The 22,212-nt window shown below is 46.4% G+C and overlaps 2 protein-coding genes across 2 annotated transcripts in view; one reads left to right on the top strand and one right to left on the bottom strand.

Moving 5' to 3' along the window:
• The window catches only part of LOC133361694 (cyclin-dependent kinase-like 1), a 25,480-nt gene extending 4,791 nt beyond the window's left edge, over positions 1–20,689 (top strand). Inside the window, exons 2-9 of the mRNA XM_061580692.1 lie at positions 193–365; positions 5,345–5,417; positions 9,674–9,764; positions 11,874–12,074; positions 15,261–15,343; positions 16,876–16,932; positions 18,172–18,327; positions 19,273–20,689. Of these exons, the coding sequence (XP_061436676.1) occupies positions 193–365; positions 5,345–5,417; positions 9,674–9,764; positions 11,874–12,074; positions 15,261–15,343; positions 16,876–16,932; positions 18,172–18,327; positions 19,273–19,413 (975 nt within the window). The 3' untranslated portion in view covers positions 19,414–20,689. The remainder of the gene's footprint in view (positions 1–192; positions 366–5,344; positions 5,418–9,673; positions 9,765–11,873; positions 12,075–15,260; positions 15,344–16,875; positions 16,933–18,171; positions 18,328–19,272) is intronic.
• Positions 1–22,212, bottom strand: part of LOC133359884 (signal-induced proliferation-associated 1-like protein 2) — a 241,125-nt gene that overhangs the window by 169,536 nt on the left and 49,377 nt on the right. The window lies entirely within an intron of this gene.

The raw sequence follows: 22,212 nt of genomic DNA, 5'->3' as shown, positions 1-22,212 counted from the left end.
AGCAATGAAACAGTGGTCATAGGAACTGTGACCGAATTTTCACAATGAACGACGTAAACAACATGTACCACCAAACTCTGCAGCCATAGCTCGCTGCATGAGTAGATGAACAAACTCAATGCTTTATAACTGCTTTTTGTGTTTACTCCTCCTCCGATTAGCACAGTGGGCTACGCACGTATGGTGCGATAGAAGTTGAACAGACCCACATACATTACTATTGTTTATTCATTCATTCCGCAGACCCTCAAGCATCCGAACCTCGTGAACCTCCTGGAGGTGTTCAGGAGGAAGCGCCGGATCCACCTGGTGTTTGAGTTTTGCGAGAACACCGTTCTGAGCGAGCTGGAGCGCCATCCTCGTGGGTGAGTGTCCAGCGAGAGGCGTTCTTCGCGAGCATCGCCCGTCACCACTGGGCCCTAGCGTCAATGCCGCTGGGGGCGTTATGCCGCTTGAACTAACTTTTAACTCCTTCGCCTGGTATGCAGGAGGTCGTGGGTTCGATCCTGATGCCAGCTGTATATTTTGAGTTTGCGTGTCTCTCTCTTTCTCCGTGGTCGCGTGGATTTTTCTACGGGTCCGCCGGTTTTTATCTCCACATTTAGAATCGACGTCACGCGTTTAGAGTGTTTGGCTGCTGCTCGAAATCTCCACGTGATCAGCCACTTCGTAGAGTCAGTTCGTTTCTGAAATATAGCTCTATAGTTCAGTGGGCCTTAACTGGTAAAATAAAATAAATACTTTTTAAAGTACCCCGGCACAGTGGAGGCAGCAGCGAGGATGTTGCAAAATTCCCTTCCCAGCCAAAAATGTGGACCCCACCTTGTTCCGTCTTCGTGGGATAGAGCGTTTCCCCCTCGCACGTGTGGGTTTTCCCCGGGTGCTCTGGTTTCCTCTCACGTGTAAACACTCATTAATTGGCTGATAACATATTCATATGTAGAGAACCACAGAGCTTGGGCAATTGTTGGCACCGGCTCATCTCGAGACTGCCGCCTCGCCGCTCGTCCGTGGTTCCTCTTCGCCCCTTTGAGTCGTCGTCCTCTCTCTACGAGAGCGAGGAGCAAACGCAGTGAAACATAATCTAATGTTTCACGAAACAATATTACATTTCACAATGGGATCATTATCACAATATCGATTTCCCATGAGCTTTGCAATTGCCAGATGCCGCTGCTGCAAGGATGAGCGGCGTTCGCATGATGGTTTATGCTCCTTGACGAGAGATACAACGCACATGCAGTCCATGCACAGCAAGTTATCAAACAATTTTACAAGAACTCTATCCTCGGGATGATGAGATGTGCCGGAGAGGAAGATGCAACCTCCACACACGTGTCTGGCGTCTAAGACAAAGATCCCCCGATTAGAGGACCGAGATGTTTCACCGGTAAATAAAACCGGCCTCATCAGACGATAGCCAGAGTCACAACTTGTGGCTTTGCGAGTAACAAATCGGCACATTTTGTTTACGCGACAAACCTTACGAATTGGCTTCGTCTGGTGGTGGCGGGTTTCACGACACATTTATATTTACGCCATCTAACCCAAAAATCCCCTCTCTATTACGGATAATTCTGGTCGCGAAAGCCAGCTGCTTGCTGAACTGAGAAACACGTCGTGTTTTTGGCCTCCACAGCGGAAAAACTGGGAGCCCTATAACCGCCCTCTATTGTTCACGATATTTATAAGCAAATGTCGCTCGGCAGCCAGACTGGGGGCAGCCCGCCGCGAGTGTTTGTGTGTTTTATAAAAATAGCTTCGCCACGTAATTTTACGCTGTAACACAGACGTTGGGCATCGCGGCGCTTGACCGGGTTTATTCGCAAGGTAACACGACCCGAGTTCCCATGACGCTGGCGTGTATCGATGAACGCGTGACGGTGGCTGTGGAAATGTTGCCGTGGAGTTTACGCTCGTCTGCAGAGTTTGATGTGAAGCGAGCGGGTGTTTTGCAGTAGCCGTGACCTTCAGCGGTTATTTTGTTTCGTGACGTGAAATTAGGTTTGCACTCGACTTCTTTTTTTTAGTAGTAATAGGTTTTTACCCTTTCAACTGGTACAAAAACTGACACCTTTATACAAGGCATCATGTTTGCAATAACCACAACACAAGCAGTCAAAATGCAAACAAAAAGAAACAACTCTGATAATGATAATGATATGCACTGTCCTTGAAGTTGATTGGTTTTTGAGTTGTACGCCTTTTGGCGTCATCTGATAAAGGAGGTCTCATAGTGTTCTTTTTTTTTAATCATTACAGAAAGGCGAGCTCAGATTTTTAGGACACGTGATGGGCAAACAAGAGACTGAATATGAATGCGTTTTGCATGGGAAAATTCTAGGTACCGCAAGAAGAAGCCACGGAAGACAGCAACATGAGTTACATGATAAGCAACATGACTTGGATGCAACTGGGAGGAGTATCTAGCGTAGAGGTCGTGGGTGCAATCATGGACAGAGCTCGATGTAAGGAAGGCCATGATAGCCAATTTATTTGAGAAATGATACAGAAAGACTAACGTTGCCCATAGACTAACATTGCCCATAGAATTACATTACCCATAGACTAACATTGCCCATAGACTAACATTGTCTATAGACTAACATTGCTCATAGACTCACATTGCCCATAGACTAACATTGCCCATAGACCAACATTGCCCATAGACTAACATTGCCCATAGACTAACATTGCCCACAGACTAACATTGCCCATAGACTAACATTGCCCATAGACTAACATTGCCCATAGACCAACATTGCCCATAGACCAACATTGCCCATAGACTAACATTGCCCATAGACTAACATTGCCCATAGACTAACATTGCCCATAGACTAACATTGCCCATAAACTAACATTGCACATAGAGTAATATTGCCCATAGACTAACACTGCCCATAGACTAACACTGCCCATAGACTAACATTGCACATAGATTAACATTGCCCACATATTAGCATTGCCTATAGACTAACACTGCCTATAGACTAACACTGCCCATGAACTAACACTGCACACAGACTAACACTGCCCATAGACTAACATTGCCCATAGACTAACATTGCCCACATATTAGCATTGCCTATAGACTAACACTGCCCATAGACTAACACTGCCCATAGACTAACATTGCACATAGACTAACATTGCCCACATATTAGCATTGCCTATAGACTAACACTGCCTATAGACTAACACTGCCCATGGACTAACACTGCACACAGACTAACACGTTATTGAGTAATATCATCGACAGAGCGAAGTGGAAGGAAGGCCACGGTTTCTGCCATCGTTGAGAAGGGACATGGGACCCATAGAGACAAAGAGAGATACAGCACTTTTAGTTGCCTCATAAATTATCTTTGAGCTCTGAAATTTGCAGTCTTATATTTCACTTTTTCAGTCAAATCCCGTGGGATACTGTAATTCATTTCTGTTGGCCAGGAGTTATAGAATGACGTATGTGCGTCAAGTACAATCTTAGGTGGTTAATATTCTCTCCCACGCATTACAGCACATGAATGTTAGCAATTAATAGTCTTGGCTAAATTCGAAATGAAAAGCAGCAAACCAATTTGCCCCAAGGAGTTACGTTTTTTGATCAATGCGTACGACCTGGCCACAACACAGATCAGAAACACGGACACTGCCAAAGGACGGCTGAAAATTGCTCAAAGAAGCACGGACAAATGCACGCAGCGCCAGGAATCACACCGCGAGCACACGGCTCACGGAGCGGATGCAAGTTCGAGACGTCACGCGATCGACCGCCGAGTTGCGCGTGGTCTGGGCAGGACACCAGCCACCACCGTGAGGGCTGGGGGCCAGGCCCCGTGGTGGAGTCGCGGCCAAAAGGAGTCAATGCACCCGAGGTCACGTCCCATTCAGTGTGAGGCCGAACCGTGGCACCGCGGACGCGCGCTGACTCATTTCCACATCACGGGGGGCAATGTCGAGGCCGAGTGTCGCTCTGCCGCGCGTTGGTATTTGCCGGACGACGCGACGAAGACTCCGGGCAACGCAGGGCCACGCGCCCGCCCACCAGGCACGTGTGAACTCTCTGACACGGCGGTGTTGTTATCGCTGAACTCAAAGTTGTTTGTTTTACAAGCGTTCTGTCGGAAGACGTGCGTGCCGGAGCACGTTTGCCGCGTATGCGGGGCAATGCATCGTTGGTTGTTGGGCTGCGTTGGCGCGGGTCTCTGTGAGCCTCAATCTGCCCGCCAGTTCTGGACAAACCGGCCTGTGGACTAAGTCCGACTCTGTTACATCGTTTAATCATTCCAAGTTTCTCGGGAAAACGAGCGTTATTAGAAAGTTAGACACGGAGGCTTTCGCGACCAGTGTTATCGTTCCGTTGTTAAGTACAACCCGCTTCATCAGGCGACAGCCAACATTGAAGCTGGTTGCAATTACCAGCAAAACGTCGTACTCGAATTATGAATTTTGTGGGTTTACTCTCCAACACACGGATGTGCTGAACTAGCAACTACTTGGCACGTGTTGTTCACGTAACAAACCTTACTAATTGGCTGTATCAGGTGGTGGCGAGTTTAACAACGCAATTATATTTACGCGATCTAACCCATGAAACCTCTATATTAGGGTTTTATAAAATTGGCATTTATTCCTTTGTTTGTTTGGCAATTAAATTTGTGGCATCAACTCTGAAAGTGTTGAATGTTTGTGGGGGGAAAGGTGTCTTTTTTTCCATGACGAAGCGCACCTGCTTTCCTGCTTGTCACCTTGCCACGATTCACTCGGTCGATGTGCATCAGCGGTGTGACGTTGCTGGGGCTATCGTTGCCGTTTTAATTGCATGCCGCGTGGGTCACGGTGAGGAAATATTCCACGAGCGTGTGCGTCACTGAGCGTCGTCTAACGGCACGCGCTACTCGTGTTGTTGACCCCCCCACCCCCCAGCCCCTCTGAGAGAGGGTCGTGGTCAGATTGCACCAACCGGGCCGTGTGACAGGCACCGTCTCACGCGGCGTCACGCGGCCCGTTTAGAAACAAAAAAAACCTAAATTCTGTTGGTTTCGCAGGACAGTGTTCGGGATCAGGATTAGTTTTGTTTGTCTATCTTGGAGAAATCCGATGGCCTACGAAGCTCTTTTTGCGCACGAGGGAATTTCAATCACCGAGTGCGAAAAGCCACAGCAGCAGTGCGAATTCGGCCATGCGACCCAAACTGTGGACCGTGCAGTAAGCCCACCGCGGTCCGTGCTCCTCCAACGGAGCAGGAGGAACGGCGAAACACCACGAACTCTCTCCCGAAGCCCTCCCCGTGGCGAGCAGACCTCGACGTGAATAACCTGCGATGTGGCTCGTTCTGCAGGCTCCCTGACGCACACGTGAGGAAGTACACCTGGCAGATTCTGCAGGCTGTGAACTACTGCCACAAGCACAACGTAAGTACCATCTCACACGCGTAGCGGTGCTCCCGCGGCCAAGATCATGATCCACGATGGATGTTTGGATCTGATCGCATGTGCAGTGTGTCGCTTCACCTCCTCCAAACCGACGCGGCCAATTAATAAAGCTGCCACGTGAACGAACGGGATTAATTGGCCGTAGCGGGTGGAGGAGGGCTATACGACACGCATTGTACTGAAGCGATCTGACCCTAACAGTGTATTACGAATCACAACGTTCGCACACCTCTCGCTCTCGCTCTCTCTGTGACGTTCACGAGGTTGATGAGTGAACACGATGGTCTCAGGAGGGTCCCGCCAGGTTTACGCGCGTCGCGGGAAATCGCAAAGTGCTTGCCGCCATCACACAAATGACCTCCTCTTCGCTCAGCCACCGTCGTGCATGTTTTATGGTTGACACGCTCGCGCACTATTAACCGGGGGCGGCTTTTTTATTTTTCGATTCGAGCCGTGAACCTCAATGGCTGTTAATGGCGATGATGACGACGACGACGATGATGAAAAATAACAAATTACGAAATACGTCTCGGAGAAAAGTCTTCAACTCCAAAAAACAATTCTAGATTTGAAGCTTTCGTGACTGCAAGGATTCATATTCTTAGGTTTTTTCGGTAAAGTCACGTAGGTAAAAAAATAAAATTAATAAAAGTAAAAATGAAATAAAAATCACAGATTTTTTTTTTACTTTTATTAATTTAAATTTTTTACCTACGTGACTTTACCGAAAAAACCTAAGAATATCCAAAAACCACCTCCAAGGGTGGCAAGCGACGGCGTTACACCGCGGAGCTCCGTGATCGTGAGTCGTCTCGCAGCCTTCGACAACGGGCGACAGCTTGCATCAGCCCCGCCTCCCTTGGCCTGTCAGGCGAATGAGTTATTGCACCCCCCTCGTTGTGTGGTGCGGCGTCCTTCCTGCTCCTCCTCCTCCTCCTCGTGCTGCTGCTCCTGCTGCTAATCATCATCATCGTCGTCGTCGTTCTCGAGCCAGGAGCAGCCACGCCCTGCTTCTCACCGCTGCCGCATGCATTAGTAATCTGTATTCCGAGAGCACCTGGCCGCCCCCCCACCACTCCGCCATCGTGAAAGTCATCCTCTTTCCACTCTCGCTACCTTAGCGATGTCATAAAGAGTACGCGGAGTGGATGGGCGTTCGTTCCCCCAACAGCTGCCAATCGTGCCAGGAGGCGTTGGTCATCCGATATCGCTTTTCTTTATTTTAGGTGAACGATTTTCATTCATTACGCTTCGTTGCCGGTAACCGAGGGCCATCCTCCTTACAACACCTGCCCCCCTCTCCCCTCCTCACACAGGAAATTTAATTTGGAAAGATACTGGAACCCGTGGAAGTAAATGTATCATGTTAAGTGTATTTTTTCATTGATTTATGCCGAACCTTTCATACGCCGCTATTTAACTTACCTTCGGTGCCTCCCCGTTGTTCTTTGTTTGACGTTCTTCTATTTCATTATGGCAACGTCAACATACGACCCCCCCCCCCTCCCCGTGTGTCGTGTTGCAGTGAACCGTTTGAGTGGCGTAAACAAGACGGGGTAGTGACCAGGCATAGGCGTGAAGGGTTAGCTATAAATACATTTGACCGGTTATGATGTTTGCCGATGACCGCCGTGACGGAATAAACTTGGCGGTTAGCATGGCGTGAGTTAAAAGCGAGACGATAAACCGTGGAAATACTGCCGGTGCAAGTTATGGCACGGAGTTGTTACACCGTTGGTCTTGCCAACAGTTCACGTGATGCACACACACGCACGCACGCCACACACTTTGGTGGGATTGCGTACGCGAGATATGCTAACGATGCAACCCACGATTGAAAACAAACTACACTGATCGCAAATGTAATTTCAGGAATACGTTACGATCTGTCGGTGAAACGTGTCCTCTTTCGTAAAAATAAAAAGCAGTTAAAAAGTTGGAAATAAAACAATTATCCGCTCACATTTGGAGGCTGCTCCTAACCATCAGAGTAACAGCAATTAAGGAATCACCTCCACCATGAGCTGGCTGTGAGCAGTGCGCTTATTTGCGTTCTTAAATCGTGTTCTTAACAATTGGAATTATTGTCGCCATTACACAATATTATAGAGGATTACGCAGAACATGCTGAGAGGCAGTAGTCTTATCGACAGATGATGTTACCTGCATTTAAAATAATAAATTGCTAAGCATATATTTGCAATGCATATACTACTTATGCACTGTAAATGCATGTATGCAAGTGGGTTAAAAGAGGCCACCGTGGGTTAAACGCCGTCTTTGTCCCGGTGCTCAGTAGCAGCAGGGCCTCTGGAGGAGGGTCAGGTTCAGGTGCAGATGGGAGTAGTGCCTCTCATCTGCACCTCAAGCTGACCGCGCCTGGATGACCTCACTTCTATGAGCACCAAAACAAAAGAGTTTTTGACCCCACGTAGGCCTCTTAGTAGCCCGCCCTATGTGTGAGACCAAACTTATTTAATTTAAGCAATCTAGTCGGAAAGCTTTTCTGTTGTTGTTGTCGTGAATCAGATTCTACAATAAAGTTAACGACGAATTTGCACAACGCTGCGTTTCGCCCAAGTGTTACGAAAGTTATGCGCTGTTAAAAGGGAAATGCGTTTACTCAAGCAACATGGAGGCTGTGATCACCACTGGCACGTTCGGGCTTGTGGTCTATGGTGCGCGATGTTAACCCAAGTTCATTCAGGAAGTACCATTCTGCTCCAACGCAGAACTCCTCTGATTCGCAACCATATATTCTGCGACTTCTACTATCCGCAGGAGCTGTACTGGGAACTATAATACGCGCCTCTATTCCCCATCCTGCTTTGCAGAATGTCTTCCTTATTGTCCGCGAATGTGTTGGTGACCCAGAGGAGTAGAATCACAGTTGATAATTGGTTTTTTACCCTTCTATTTGGCAACAAAACATGGGTTGGACCAGATGAGACTAGGCTCTAAGGAAAGCTGTCTCGGGTGTGGACCAATCAACTTCAAGGACAGTGCACATTATCAGAGTTATGTTTTTTTTTGCATTATGACTGCAGGTATTGTGGTCTATGTAAACATGACTCCTTTTAAAAAATGTGTCAGTTTTGTTGCCAGATAGAAGGGTAAAAACCCAATTATCATATTTTTTACTGGCAAATGAGGTTCCAATGGTAGAATCACAGTTCCTATGATTACTGTTGTTACATTGTTTTTATAGCTTTATTTTGGTGATTTCCAAAACATGTGGTTAATCTAAATTGTCTTATGGGTTGCTATTGTTTGACTTTCATCACACTGGGATTTTTGCACACAGCGTTGTAATACGGTGTTTTTTCTGGAAGATTTGCTGGTTTATTCAGGGTGTTTTTGTTGCGCGTCGTCTTTTTAAGATGTTTCTCTGTTCATATTTTGTTTGTTGCGGTTGCACCCGACTCAAGAGCCGCATGGCTCATAGGGCTATCTCCATCTGCATATATATTTAAAAGGCAAAGTTGTGATTACGTGTGTCTGTTCAAAATGTTTAGCGTACTTCCCGACATGCAACAAACTGGAAATTTGCCATGTGGGTACTTTCCAAACTGTACACCATGCAAACATTATACAAATACACTTTTGTGTTTTTTTTTGGCAAGTGAGCTGTGACGTCACATCTGTCACGTGACCCGCGCACGTGGAAGTGTCACGCATTGTAGTGTAGCGGATAGCCCCGCGGATCATAGGAGATCCGGGATATTGGTCGCCTACGTTCCAGCGGATTAGAGTTCTCAAGCAGTCAAAGAAAATGCCGCACTCCGCTGCACCTCAGCACACAAACCTCTCAAACACCTCGAGCCGCGATACAGAGAGAGAACGCAGCCTCTTCAATAATTATTGGACCCAGCGTACAGTAACTTCGTGATGACTTTAAATTTCGATTTAAAGCTTTCGTGACTGCAGGGATTCATGCTTTCGGTAAAGTCACGTAGAATGGAAATAATAAACTAATAAAAATAAAACATAATAAAATAATTCTCACGACGTTTCGGCCACAACGCAAGCAGCCGTCCTCAGGTGAAGAACAGGTCTGTCGATGTCATTCTGACTCTGTCTTCTCGACAGACCTGTTCTTCACCTGAGGACGGCTGCTTGCGTTGTGGCCGAAACGTCGTGAGAATAATTTTATTATGTTTTATTTTATTATTTTATTATTTCCATTCTTCGTGATGACTTTCGGTGATGGTTGATGATGTGCCCTGTTCCCCCAGTGCATCCACAGAGACGTGAAACCGGAGAACATCCTCATCACTAAACACGGCGTCGTCAAGCTGTGTGACTTTGGATTTGCCAGATTGCTGAGTAAGTGGATCTCAAGTGCGAATAACATCCATATGCTATGGGAACCTCATTTGCCAGTAAAAATATGATAATTGGTTTTTTACCCTTCTATCTGGCAACAAAACTGACACCTTTTTACAAGGAGTCATGTTTGTATAGACCGCAATACCTGCAGTCATAATACAAACAAAAGACATAACTCTGATAATGTATGCACTGTCCTTGAAGTTGATTGGTCCACACCCGAGACAGCTTTCCTTAGAGCCTAGTCTCACATGGGTTGGACCAGATGACGCCAAAAGGCGCACAACTCAAGGACAATGCACCATCAGAGTATGAGAGCTCGGGGCAAGCATCTACACTATGGGAACCTCATTGTATATGAAGCTGTTATAATTAATTAGTGTTTACACGTGGGAGGAAACCCACGCGTGCGAGGGGAAACACTCTATCCCGTACGGATGAAACAGTAGAATCCAGAGTTTCGCTGTACTGCCTCCTCCTGGCAAGCCAGGGAATAACACCTCAACGCCCTCAGGAAGGGAGTTTCGCAACATGGGTGCGATGCACCAACCCTCGCTACCTCCACGGTGCTGGATTACAGGCCATGTGCATAGCCACCAGCACCGCCACGCAGCATTTGAGACAGTTTTGATGAAACTTCTTTTCCACGGCTGCTTTATTGACAGACGCTCGGAGTCGGTGTGAGCGGCGCACGTGTTACTGCACGACCTCAATTGACAACCTGCAAAACCACCGCCACGTTCAATTGCTACGCCGGTGATATCAGGCAACCAAACCTGAATGCAATGAAATAGATGCTTAAACATCGGAGTAACAGCAATCAAGGAATCACCGGCACCCTGAGCTGGCTGTGAGCAGTGCGCATATTTGCGTTCTTAAATTGTGTTCCTAACAATTTGAATTATTATGCAGGATCATGCAGAACATGTAGTCTTATAGAGAGAGGATGTTACCTCCATGTACCAAAATAATCAGTTGCTAAACATCTATATATATTTGCAATGCATATGTTTATTACTTATGCATTGTAAGCGTACGTATGAAAGTGGGTTAAAAGAGGCCTGCGTGGGTTAAAAGCCTCCCTTGTCATTCTAGACTAAAATGTATAGTCCTATTGACATGCTTTCCGAAGCCATGCCATCGTTTCATGCTCAAGTGTCACCAGTTGTGAGAACCCAAGAGACCAGGACAGAGCCTCATGTGCAAGCGTGAACCTGCACCACCAAAATGGCAACAGCAAAAACAAATTCATTAAAAACGCGAACAAAAATAACAGAGTCGCACCGTGAGTAATTGTAAATGCTGCAACCCCAATACCCTGCAGCGCGAATGGGCTAGATTAAACGCAGCACGAATGACACAACTGAGCGAGCGAAACATTAAACAGGTTGAAGGGGGTGACGATGGTGCTGATATGCAGCACGGTTGGCTACGTACGGTGCGAAAGAAGACCAACATACACACGCAGTGCCGGATTATCCTAGTAGCACATATGTAGTAGTAGCTACAGGCCCCGCACTTTCAAGGCCTCCGCGCTAAATGCTTTCAAGCTATCAATTCCGATTCAGTGACACTGCACTTGCTCTATTACTATAGTACTATACCGCCTTCGACTTGTATGAACCACTGGGTGTTTGAGGTTAGCGATTTGTCGTATTAACTGGCTGTATAGCAAATAAAAAAATACAATTACTTTACTATGCAAGTTAAAACTTCGTGTTTGAATATTTACGTGTCTTTTTTGTTTTAATTTAGGGCCCCTTTATAACACACGCCACAGGCCCCATACCAGAGGTCGCAAACGGGTTTTGATTCCTTACCCGTACCCGTACCCGGCCGCACCAGGGTCGCAAATGGGTACTCGTACCCGGCCGTAGATGAATAACCCGGCCGGGTACGGGTAGCCGGGTATCGGGTAGGGTACGGGTATCGGGTACCCGGTTGCGACCTCTACCCCATACTAGCTATAACTCCGGCACTGCACACGCGACATTCGCGCGTGCAAACAACGGCGTCTCCCAACGTGCCGCGTTGCACCGCGCGCACCCTCGACCGAGTCCCTCCAGCCGCGCCAACCCCGCTCGTGCGCCCGCTGTGTTTTCCCAGCGGGCCAGGAGGACCGCTATACGGACTACGTGGCCACGCGCTGGTACCGCGCGCCCGAGCTGCTGGTCGGGGACACCCAGTACGGCCCGGCCGTCGACGTGTGGGCCGCCGGGTGCGTCTTCGCCGAGATGCTGTGCGGAAACGCCCTGTGGCCCGGCAACTCGGACCTGCACCAGCTGCACCTCATCACCAAGACCCTGGGTGATTGCGTCCGTCGCGCTCACGTGGCGGCTCGCGATTTGGCGGCGGGGCGACGTGGTTCGCGGGCTCGATGTGTGGACACGTTTGACGTTCTTCAAGCGCCGCCGCACGTAGTCAACCGCGCTCATCGGAAGGACGACAAAGTAAACGCAACAAGAAGCAGCTCTGAAGAAAATGAGTTTTCAATCATCCACAGCAGATTTCAATGTGCATAGCTCCAGTGGCTTGATGATGAGGTGGCGATAGAATGAGGCACGTCACGCATTATTCACGCAGCAAAAACAGAACGCACTTTACATGTTAGGGCACACGCGATTCTGGACTTGCGCACGGTTATATGTGCACCAGCTAAATGCCAGGGTCTGCTAGCCGCGGGAGGGCTTCAGGAGAGAGTTTGTGTCGCTTTGTTTGTTGAACTTCTTTGGCGCCAGACGTTGCCAACCGCGCTAATCGGAGGTTCCGTTCCTCTGTTGAATACAGCGGTTGGCTAGACGCTCCATAGTTTGGGTTGCATCCACCACAACGGTACCGTGGCTCGACTCTAACTTTTTATTTAATGTAACGAATAAGTGTAAATGAAACAACAAATGAGAATTTAAATGCTCTAGGATTGAAGCTTTCGTGACTGCACAAATTATCCTCATTGTTTTTTTTCGGTAAAGTCACGTGTGTAGAAATAAAATAAAATTTAAGTAAATAAAATTTAAATAAATCACGATGTTTCGAACGCAACACAAGCGCTCATCATCAGGTGTAAATGGGGTGAAACACATAGCGAGGGACACACATGGGGAGGGACACCTCGCACATAGCACATGGAGAACGGCAATGTAACAAGAAGATGAGAAACGAGAAACTCAACAGACCTTCGAAACATCACGTGACGCAAACCAGTCGGCCAACAACACAATTTTATTTATTTAAATTTAAATTGTATTTCTACATACGTGACTTTACCGAAAAAAGCAATGCATTTAAATGCTGTTTACCAATGAGGAGTGGTATTGAATCCTGTAAATGTTACGTGTGACGCAAGTACATGCCAGGTTTAACGGCCTTTACAGCAGGAAGAAGCTGAAACATTTTCAGAAGCGATCTGTTCGGCGTTCAATGATACTAATCTAAGTGAAGCGTCACAAATCCAACGATTACATTATTTCGACAGTAATGCATAGAAGGTAGAAAACACAGGTAAATATATCAATTACCACAAATCTATGGGACCTTTTTGCCAGTCGCAAATGACGTCAAAGTGTTTATTTATCTTCATGGTCCACTCTAAAGCACTTTGGTAATGTCCTACATTGCGGGAGAATGACCGTCATAGCCACTGTCCTCACCATTACGTTCTCCAGCCACCCAAGCCGGCTACTCACTTTTTCAGAAACAAATATGACGGTGACATGGCTGAGGGGTCGCGTGTCTTACTGCTTGCCCCAGCGGTTCCCAGTTGGAAGCCCACAGCTACCCTGGTTATTACTAAGGGTGCCATGGTGCCAAGATGTTAACTACCTCACCAGGTACACAGTAGGTCGTGGGTTCGATCTCGACCCTCCAACCGTATATTTGGAGTTTGCGTATTCTCCCCGTGGTCGTTTGGATTTTTCTCCGGATCCTCCGGGTTTTCCCTCCACATTTAGAATCAACGTGCGTTTCGAGTATTTTGCTGCTGTAAATTCCCACATGATGAGCCACTTTGTTGAGCTACAATTTGTGGCCAGGTCACTTCTGGAATAGAGCGAGCTCAGTAGTGGGCCTTACCTGGTAAAATAAATGTAAAAAATTTATTTAAAGCTTTCGTGACTGCAGAGATTAATATAATTGGTTCTTTCGGTAAAGTCACGTAGAAGGGAAAAACAAAATTTAATTAAAAAAATTAAAACGGGAAAGGCTTATTGTTTTATATTTTTATTATTTTACTATTCCCCTTCTACGTGACTTTACCGAAAGAACCAAATAAAAAAATGTTAATAGTTTTAAAAATAGTTTTTAGTGTTACTGTGGGCGTTTTAACGATGCCAATGCGTGCCTTGCGCTTCACAATGGACGTTAAGAGATCCCGTGACGTTTTTCAAAAAAGAGTCGGCCATTGTGTGCCCGCGTCACGGTCCAAAGTTGCCAATCTTTTTTGAACGACACATAAATGACTCAATTTGGGAAACTCATCGGAAGCTTGCCCCCTGCTCTGAAACTAACGCGAAGGCTTCCGTGACCAGGATCACGATCCGTGATTGATTTCTGGGTCAGATCGCGTTGGTCAAATGTGCGCCGTAAAGCCTCATCCACCCAACACGGCCAATTGCGTTGTCATCGCTGCTTCAGTACCACCGCTGTTGTTGCTGAGAAGCAATCCGCGCACATTTAACAATTGGGCCTACGATGTTTTGCTGTTATTAAGAACTGGCGTTTTCCATACCTGTGAAAATGTCATTTAGTCTTCTTCCCTCCTGGGAAACTGAACCCTTTCCCGTTTTGATAAAATGACGTTATCGGTATCAAGGCTCCCGCAAGGCCATGCGGCAGGGCGTGGCACAGTTTGGTGCCAGCTATCGTAGAGTGCGGTCGTGTCGCTACAGTTCTCTGCGGTGAGTAACAATGCCTTTAATAACAATGGCGCTACGCCTCTCTAAAATGAACGCTGACCGCTTGTGCATTCCGCGAGATTCAGTGGTGAACGGGACCCCCTCCCCCCCCCTGCAACTTGCAGACATCTCGCAACGGGTTAACAGGACCCCTGAAAAGGAGTCTTGAGGCTCAATAAGATGTTTCGTGGTACATTTTTTTCTAATACACACATATTGCACCTAAGAGCTTTCCTTTGTGTTTAAATCCCACGAAATACAGCGATATGAAATATGAATGATGGAAGCACAAGTTTGTTTGAAAATGTCTTCACGATAAAAGTTATTTTGGATGAGATCGCGTAAATATAGATCGTGTCGTTAACCCACCACGTAAACAAAGCGTGGCAGTGAGTTACTACCTCAGCACACCGGTGTGTTGGAGAGTAAACCCACGACATTTACAATTCCAGTACTGGCATTTTGCTATTAATTACAGCAACCAGCCTCATCGGGCGAATTTTACCAGAACTGTGATCTAACCCCAAATGAACTTTTATCATGAATAACACTTTTCGCGAAAGCCTACGTGTTCAATATATAACGCATGTCATCCGTTGTTTAGGAGACCTCATACCATGGCATAAGCAAGTCTTCATGTCGAACCAGTTTTTCAGCGGGGTCTCCATCCCTGATCCCATCAAATTGGTGAGGCCCTCTTTTGTGGTTATTTGTGGATGGCGCGATTACTTAACTGTTGCGTGTGATTTAAGGAGCTGAATTGTTCATCACGGTGGACATGAGGTCGTGCCGATGCAGGTGCTGCATGCCACGTGGCTCTCCGATGCGCGTGTTGGACGTTGCCGCACGTTGTCTGGCGCGACGTCCGTCGTTCCGCGCACACGCAATCGGTCCGACATTAACAGTGCCATCACGACTCTTATTTCATGCAGAGCTCGACAAATGTTCAAGTTGATGGAAATTATAACATGCATTTAACCCTTTCAATTGAACTTTAGTCCACCCTTGAAGGCGAATGACGACTGGCGGAGAGAATGGCATGTGTACTCCGTCCGTGACTTGTGCCTGGCCGGTTCATGCTCGTGTCTGACTGGTGGTGGTGTAGACTGTGAGCTGTGGCAGGCTATGTGTTTGCATGTATGTATAAATGTTGAACTTATTTCACACCATACGTAGCCAACCGTGCTAATCGGAGGTGCGGGGGAAGGACAACAAACTAAACATGGGTAGCAATCGCCCGAAGCCATTTGCTGTGATGCGATCGACTGCAATTTTCTCTGCTGCTGTTCCATTAAAATAGATATGAGGTTTTTGGCCTGCAGGTTATCTGCGCTGTTGAAGTTAGACTTTCATAACCATTGCTCATGGGGACGTTTATTTTAAGCATTCTTTTAAACATTCCATTTCGGAGTGGTGGTGGCGCACGCCTAGAATCAAACTGGTGGCGAGGCTTGGTGGATCGCGAAAATGTTGCCAAACTCCCTTCCCGTGGCCGTCAGGGAGGTGCTGTACCCTGGTCCGCGAGGTACAGCAAAACTGTGGACGGGATAGAGCGTTTCTCCCTCGCATGCCTGGGTTTTCTTCAGGGGCTCCTCCCACATGTGAACTCATTAATTGGCCAATAACACCTTCATATGCAGAGGAACGCAGAGCTTGGGCACTTGTTGGTGCCGGCCATAGGCAGAGTTTGACGGCTATATTTAGGGGGGTGTGGAGGGGTTCGCTTTGTCCCTCACATTAGGAATCGTGAGTGAATATAATTGATGTATTATCTTAATTGTCAACTACTGAAAATACTTTAATAAATGTGTCCAGTTTGGGGTGGACGTTGCGCCCCCCCCCCACCCCGTGCCCCCCACGCGTAAACTGCGCCAAAGGTGCCGGATCACCGCGTGGCCGCTGCTGCCTCCCCGCTCGTCCGTGGTTTCTCCTCGCGCCTCCGAGTCGTCGTTCTCTCTCTACGAGAGCGACCGAGCGAGCGGACGCTCTGCGGGAAGCGAAGCGCTCCAAGTCGAACTTGATCATTGTTTAATAATAAGTCCACGGATACCAGGACATGGCACGAATGTAACTGGACGCCCGCACAGCTATTTTAAGTGTGCAAAGTGACTATTTGGAGCTGCGAGAGAGCACTGGGCTATGCTGTGACATTGTTACGAACGCCGCAGGTTGATTCACACTTAATTGCACACCGGGTGTTCTTGTTCTTACCGTTGCAGGAGCCTCTCGAGGAGAGATTCCCACGGATTTCTGCACCCAGCCTTAGCCTCATGAAGGTCAGCCAGCACGGGTTGTTTTCCATAATTAATTACACCCTCCAAAGGTCAAGGGGTTCAAGAGTAAGCGGCACATTGTGTGTGTTATCAGGAGACGGCAAAAGGGACCATGAACATAGTTGCAGTATGTGGTGCCTGTAATGTGGTGTGCTCCATTGAAAGGAATCAGTTTTAAGGTAGCGAACTGGAACATTTATTGCCGTTCTACATTTACCATTACAGTAAGTCCTCATCACGATTTTTTATATTTGGGAACACTTTTAGCACAATGTTTGGGCTGGGCGTTGCCTCGAGGCCCCCCACAGGGCCCCCTCTTATACTCCCAGCGTGGCCCCGCCTGGGCCACGCCCCCCTTCTAGAAGCTACGAGCGGGTTCCCGTGGCCCCCCGATGGGCCCCTCTGTGACCTATCCCCTCGATGTCCCTCTCGCGTCTATCGTGGCCTGCTGACGTGAGTACTGCCGTACACCGCAGTTACCATTTTCCGTCAGCAGCCAGCGCTATGCCACTACAAAAGTATGAAAACTAATAATAGGTTGTTGCCTTTCTGGCAATAAAACAGGAGCGAAGATGTTCAAACACCAAATATAAACCTTTTATAAGGCATCAAGTCTGCATTAACCAGACGTACTTGCTCTGATAATATACTATATGCATTGTGTTGAAACTGATTGGTCGACACCACAGACATCTTTCTTTAGAGCCTAGTCTCAAACAGTGTTAGACCAGAGAAACCAATCAGTTTCAAAGACAATGCATCATCATATACTACCAGACCATGTTTTTTGTTAGCATGCTCACCACAAGCATATGTGGTTAATGCAGACATGATTCCTTGCAAAAGGTTTCAGTTTGGTGTTTTAACATCTTATATTCTTAGGTTTTCGGTAAAGTCACGTAGGTAAAAAAATTAAATTAATAAAAGTAAAACAAAAATAAAATAAAAAATCATGACGTTTCGGAAGCTTGTGTTGTCTCCGAAACGTCATGATTTTTTATTTTATTTTTATTTACTTTTATTAATTTGAATTTTTTACCTACGTGACTTTACCGAAAACCTAAGAATATGAATCCTTGCAGTCACGAAAGCTTCAAATCTAGAATTTTAACATCTTAACACAGCTGTTTTGTTGTCAGAAAGGGTAAAAAAAACCCCATTCGTATAAGCAAACGCTGCAACACGTAACTTTTTTTGCTATCTACATTTGCATCTAAGCAACATTTCTCGACCTTGTAACAGAGCTGCCTGAAAATGGACCCCGCGGGACGGCTGACGACCGCGGGTCTGCTGGAGCAGCCGTACTTCGACGGCTTCCGTGAGGACACGGACAGGGCCAGGGACGAGGCGGAGCGAGCGAACCACAAGGGAGACCGGGCCACGCGCCGGGGGCCCGCGGTGAGCGCAATTTGCAATTTTGAACATTCGTTCAAGTTCATTTGTTAGGTATAGCCCTGTGAGCCATTCGGCTCTTGAATCGGGTGCACACACGTATATACACACTGGAGGAAGAATCCGATGAGCTATGAAGCTTTTTTAGTAACAGATGTTCAGTAGGGGGCGGGATAGAAGGTTGCAAGAACAAACGGTACAAAAAAAAGCCACGATCGGAGCGACTGCCGCCATGCTGTGTGGCGCCATGCGCTACCGCGCCATCTCGATGGTACTACACGTCGCAAACGTGACGCGTTTTAAGAGGTTGACGTCAAAATATGTTCGTCGATGTCGCGATTGAATATTAAGATGCTCCAGCGAGTGTTATTTGAATTGTGAAACGCCAAAATACAAGCGATTTTTTAAAAATTACAACGTACGTGTTTGTGTGACCGCTACCTATCCCATAATTGCAATTAATCACGAATGACTACCTACATTTCCCCATGAGTATCTGCCACCATGACACCCCTCCACTCACATCCCCCCCACCCCCCACCCATTGCCAATGTCGTGCCAGAGCAATGAGCAATAATGGTGTTATCAAAACGATGTTTTCATTCAAGCAAGTACGAAAGCTTGCCTCTCCTCCGAGGGCCAACATCCATGAGCCCGAATCTCACGACAGACCAGGAATCATCTTCACACCCTGGCCTCTACCCCACCTAAATGCCCAGTTTGTGCTTATCCACCAAGCCATGAATTCGGTCCAGCGTCTTTAACATGGCACTTACAATCAGAATTCACGCCACGTCAGAAAAAGCACCTTAAAAAAATGTACATTTTTAAATCATTGATCCTTCAAACAACATTTTATTATCTTACAGGAAAAGGTGTCCTCAATACACGCTTTTTTAACATTGACAAAGAAATGTTTTTCTGCATGATTTTTGTAAATTTGCATTTCAGATACAGCCTCTACCGCAGCTGATGGGAAACAATCCTGTCTTACCCGTGCCAGAAAGCCGCAAATATTTCCGTTCCAAGTACAACCACCTTCCCAACATCGGCGCGCCCTACAGAGATGGCCATTTCGGTGGGCTGCGTTAACTTTAAAAGTTCTAAATAAAGATTTGCCAAGAGAGGAAACCTCCCCATAAACAAACGGAGCCATGGTCATTCGAAGAGATTTATATCCGCATTATATTTCCCCATTATTTGGATTACCAATGACCAGAAAAACATTACAAGACTGGTGAGCGTCCATTCAAAGTATGAATTTGCATTTTTATAATTGTGCTCTTGTATTGCCGAGATGACGTATGTACTCTAATATTGTATAGATGTGCTCCTGATTGAAATCAGACTTTATCTAACCAAATTAATTTAGCATCTGCAGTGTGATCTATGATTGAGTCTAATCAATGGTGACGATAATCACACACACGGTGCAGCTGACCTTCTCGAAGGTTCAAAGGTTGAATATTTTGACGTTAAATTCGGTGCCACAACATTGCGAATTTTGGTTTGTTGCCAGCTCAGAGCCATAAGCAATAGAAACGATTCTTCGCGATGTGATCCATTTATTCATCGAGTGACGGCCGGGGATGAATATGAACCACCCACAACACCGCCTCTGTCTCAAAAAGACTGAAGCGTTATAACGGAGACATTCTGCTTTATAACGGAGGCATTCTGCTTTATAATGGAGGCATTCTGCTTTATAACGGAGGCATTCTGCTTTATAACGGAGGCATTCCGCTTTATAACGGAGGCATTCTGCTTTATAACGGAGGCATTCTGCGCTATAACGGAGGCATTATGCTATAAACGGAGGCATTCTGCTTTATAACGGAGGCATTCTGCTTTATAACGGAGGCGTTCTGTTTTATAAGAGAGGCGTTCTGCTTTATAACGGAGGCATTCTGCTTTATAATGGAGGCATTCTGCTTTACAACGGAGGCATTCCGCTTTATAACGGAGGCATTCTGCGTTATAACGGAGGCATTCTGCGTTATAACGGAGGCATTCTGCTATATAACGGAGGCATTCTGCTTTATAACGGAGGCATTCTGCTTTATAACGGAGGCATTCTGCTATATAACGGAGGCATTCTGCGTTATAACGGAGGCATTCTGCTATATAACGGAGGCATTCTGCTTTATAACGGAGGCATTCTGCTTTATAACGGAGGCATTCTGCTTTATAACGGAGGCATTCTGCTTTATAACGGAGGCATTCCGCATTGCGCTAAAACTGTTCCCATTTGGGTTGATATCTCGGAAGTGGCCGTGTTGCTATTGTATATTATCGATTTTTGATTCACGTGGTTTTACTGCAACCGTTTACTATGTACGCCCATGTAATTAAACATATACTCTATGAATACATTCTGTGTATGTGTTCTCAACAATTTGGTGCTGCTGCGTTCTAACAAAAAACTCAACATGTTGGTCAATAACACTTTGGCCTCAAAAGGAATATATATAAACATCCTTTAAAGTAAAACTCGTGTAATTGTTCACAACTGCTCAGGTCGGCTTCAGACCAGAGTTGGTTTGAAAAGTCTTAAGTTACGCGAGAGCTATGATCAACATCACTCATTGGCATGAGTTTGATACACACACATCCGAAGGATTTTCCATCGATTTAAAAAAAATAGTATTCAAAGCAAAGCTAGGTGTGACATCATTATTTAACGAGGCTACACGTGGTTGCAAAATAGCAAACGAATATTGAACTTCAATCAACTTTACCATGGCGTTCCAAATGCCAGCCTACGGAGACTTGCCGATACTACTACCAAGACCTCAACAAGACTCAGCCCGGACCGTCTAGAAGACTCGCGGACAGCAATGTGGAGGCGGTTATCTCAGAGGCTGCACCAACTGTTCACTTGAAGATGTTGACAATGTCCGTGTGGAACTTCTTTCGCACCGTGCGTAGCCAACCGTGCTAATCGGAGGTGCCGGGGGAAGGACAACAAACTAGACACAAGAATGTCCCGTGAGGTGCCGTCCATAAATGACGTCACGCACCTAGGGGGGGGGGGGGTCAGACATTTGTGAAGTGACGTCACGTAAAAATGCGCAACTTGAAATAAACATAGACAACACGTTCTACTTACTTAAATAAACTTTTTATAAATGTTTTCCCTACATCAGAGTGCAGCGCCACATTAAATACGCACTACAATGACAATAGTTTAAAGCGATTTGAAGCATGTTTTATTTGGGGGAGGGGGGCAGGGCTTTGTGACGTCATATTTGAGGGGGGGTCTGACTTTTTGTGACGCCGTGTGACGAGGGGGGGGGGGTCAAAAAATCGTACAAAATCGCGTGACGTCATTTATGGACGGCCCCTGATGTAGCTGCTCACCCCAAGCTCTAAATTCTGCCACGTGGCATTGCCCTCGTGCTCTTCGCCTTGTGGAGTTCTCTGCTGACACTGGTACAGAGACGAAGCCATATCGAAGGCTGTCTCTGGTGTGGACCAATCAGTTTCAAAGACAATGCAAATATTACACTGGTCAACAAAAAAAAACAGTTTTCTGGCCTGGACTTTTGCAGCTGTTATAGACTAATTTCAGGGTGCTGATTCCAAATCTGATCTCAGATTTGCTCATCACATCTAAATTTTATGCTATCGGCATACCCCAGTTTCATTGATTTTACCCGAAATTAACTCTGTCACTTATGATTGCAAGTTGTTGCGAGTCAGTGACTGCTTTAGTGTTAAAATATGGTGCTGTATTTTTAGGATAGTGTGTTTATATCATTTTATGTAGATATCCACATTCATTTAATATTTTTCATCTGCAGTTTTTATTGAAAATGCAATATTTGAGATCTCAAAAACCTGATGTGATAGACAAAAACTGATGCCAGATTTGGAATCAGCACCCCAAAA

The sequence above is a fragment of the Lethenteron reissneri genome, chromosome 8 (genome assembly GCF_015708825.2).
Source record: "Lethenteron reissneri isolate LAM-NWPU_2019-01 chromosome 8, ASM1570882v1, whole genome shotgun sequence".
Classification (NCBI taxonomy): Eukaryota; Metazoa; Chordata; class Hyperoartia; order Petromyzontiformes; family Petromyzontidae; genus Lethenteron; species Lethenteron reissneri.
The sequence above is the reverse complement of the archived record's forward strand: the minus strand, read 5'-3'. Positions and strand labels throughout refer to the sequence as shown.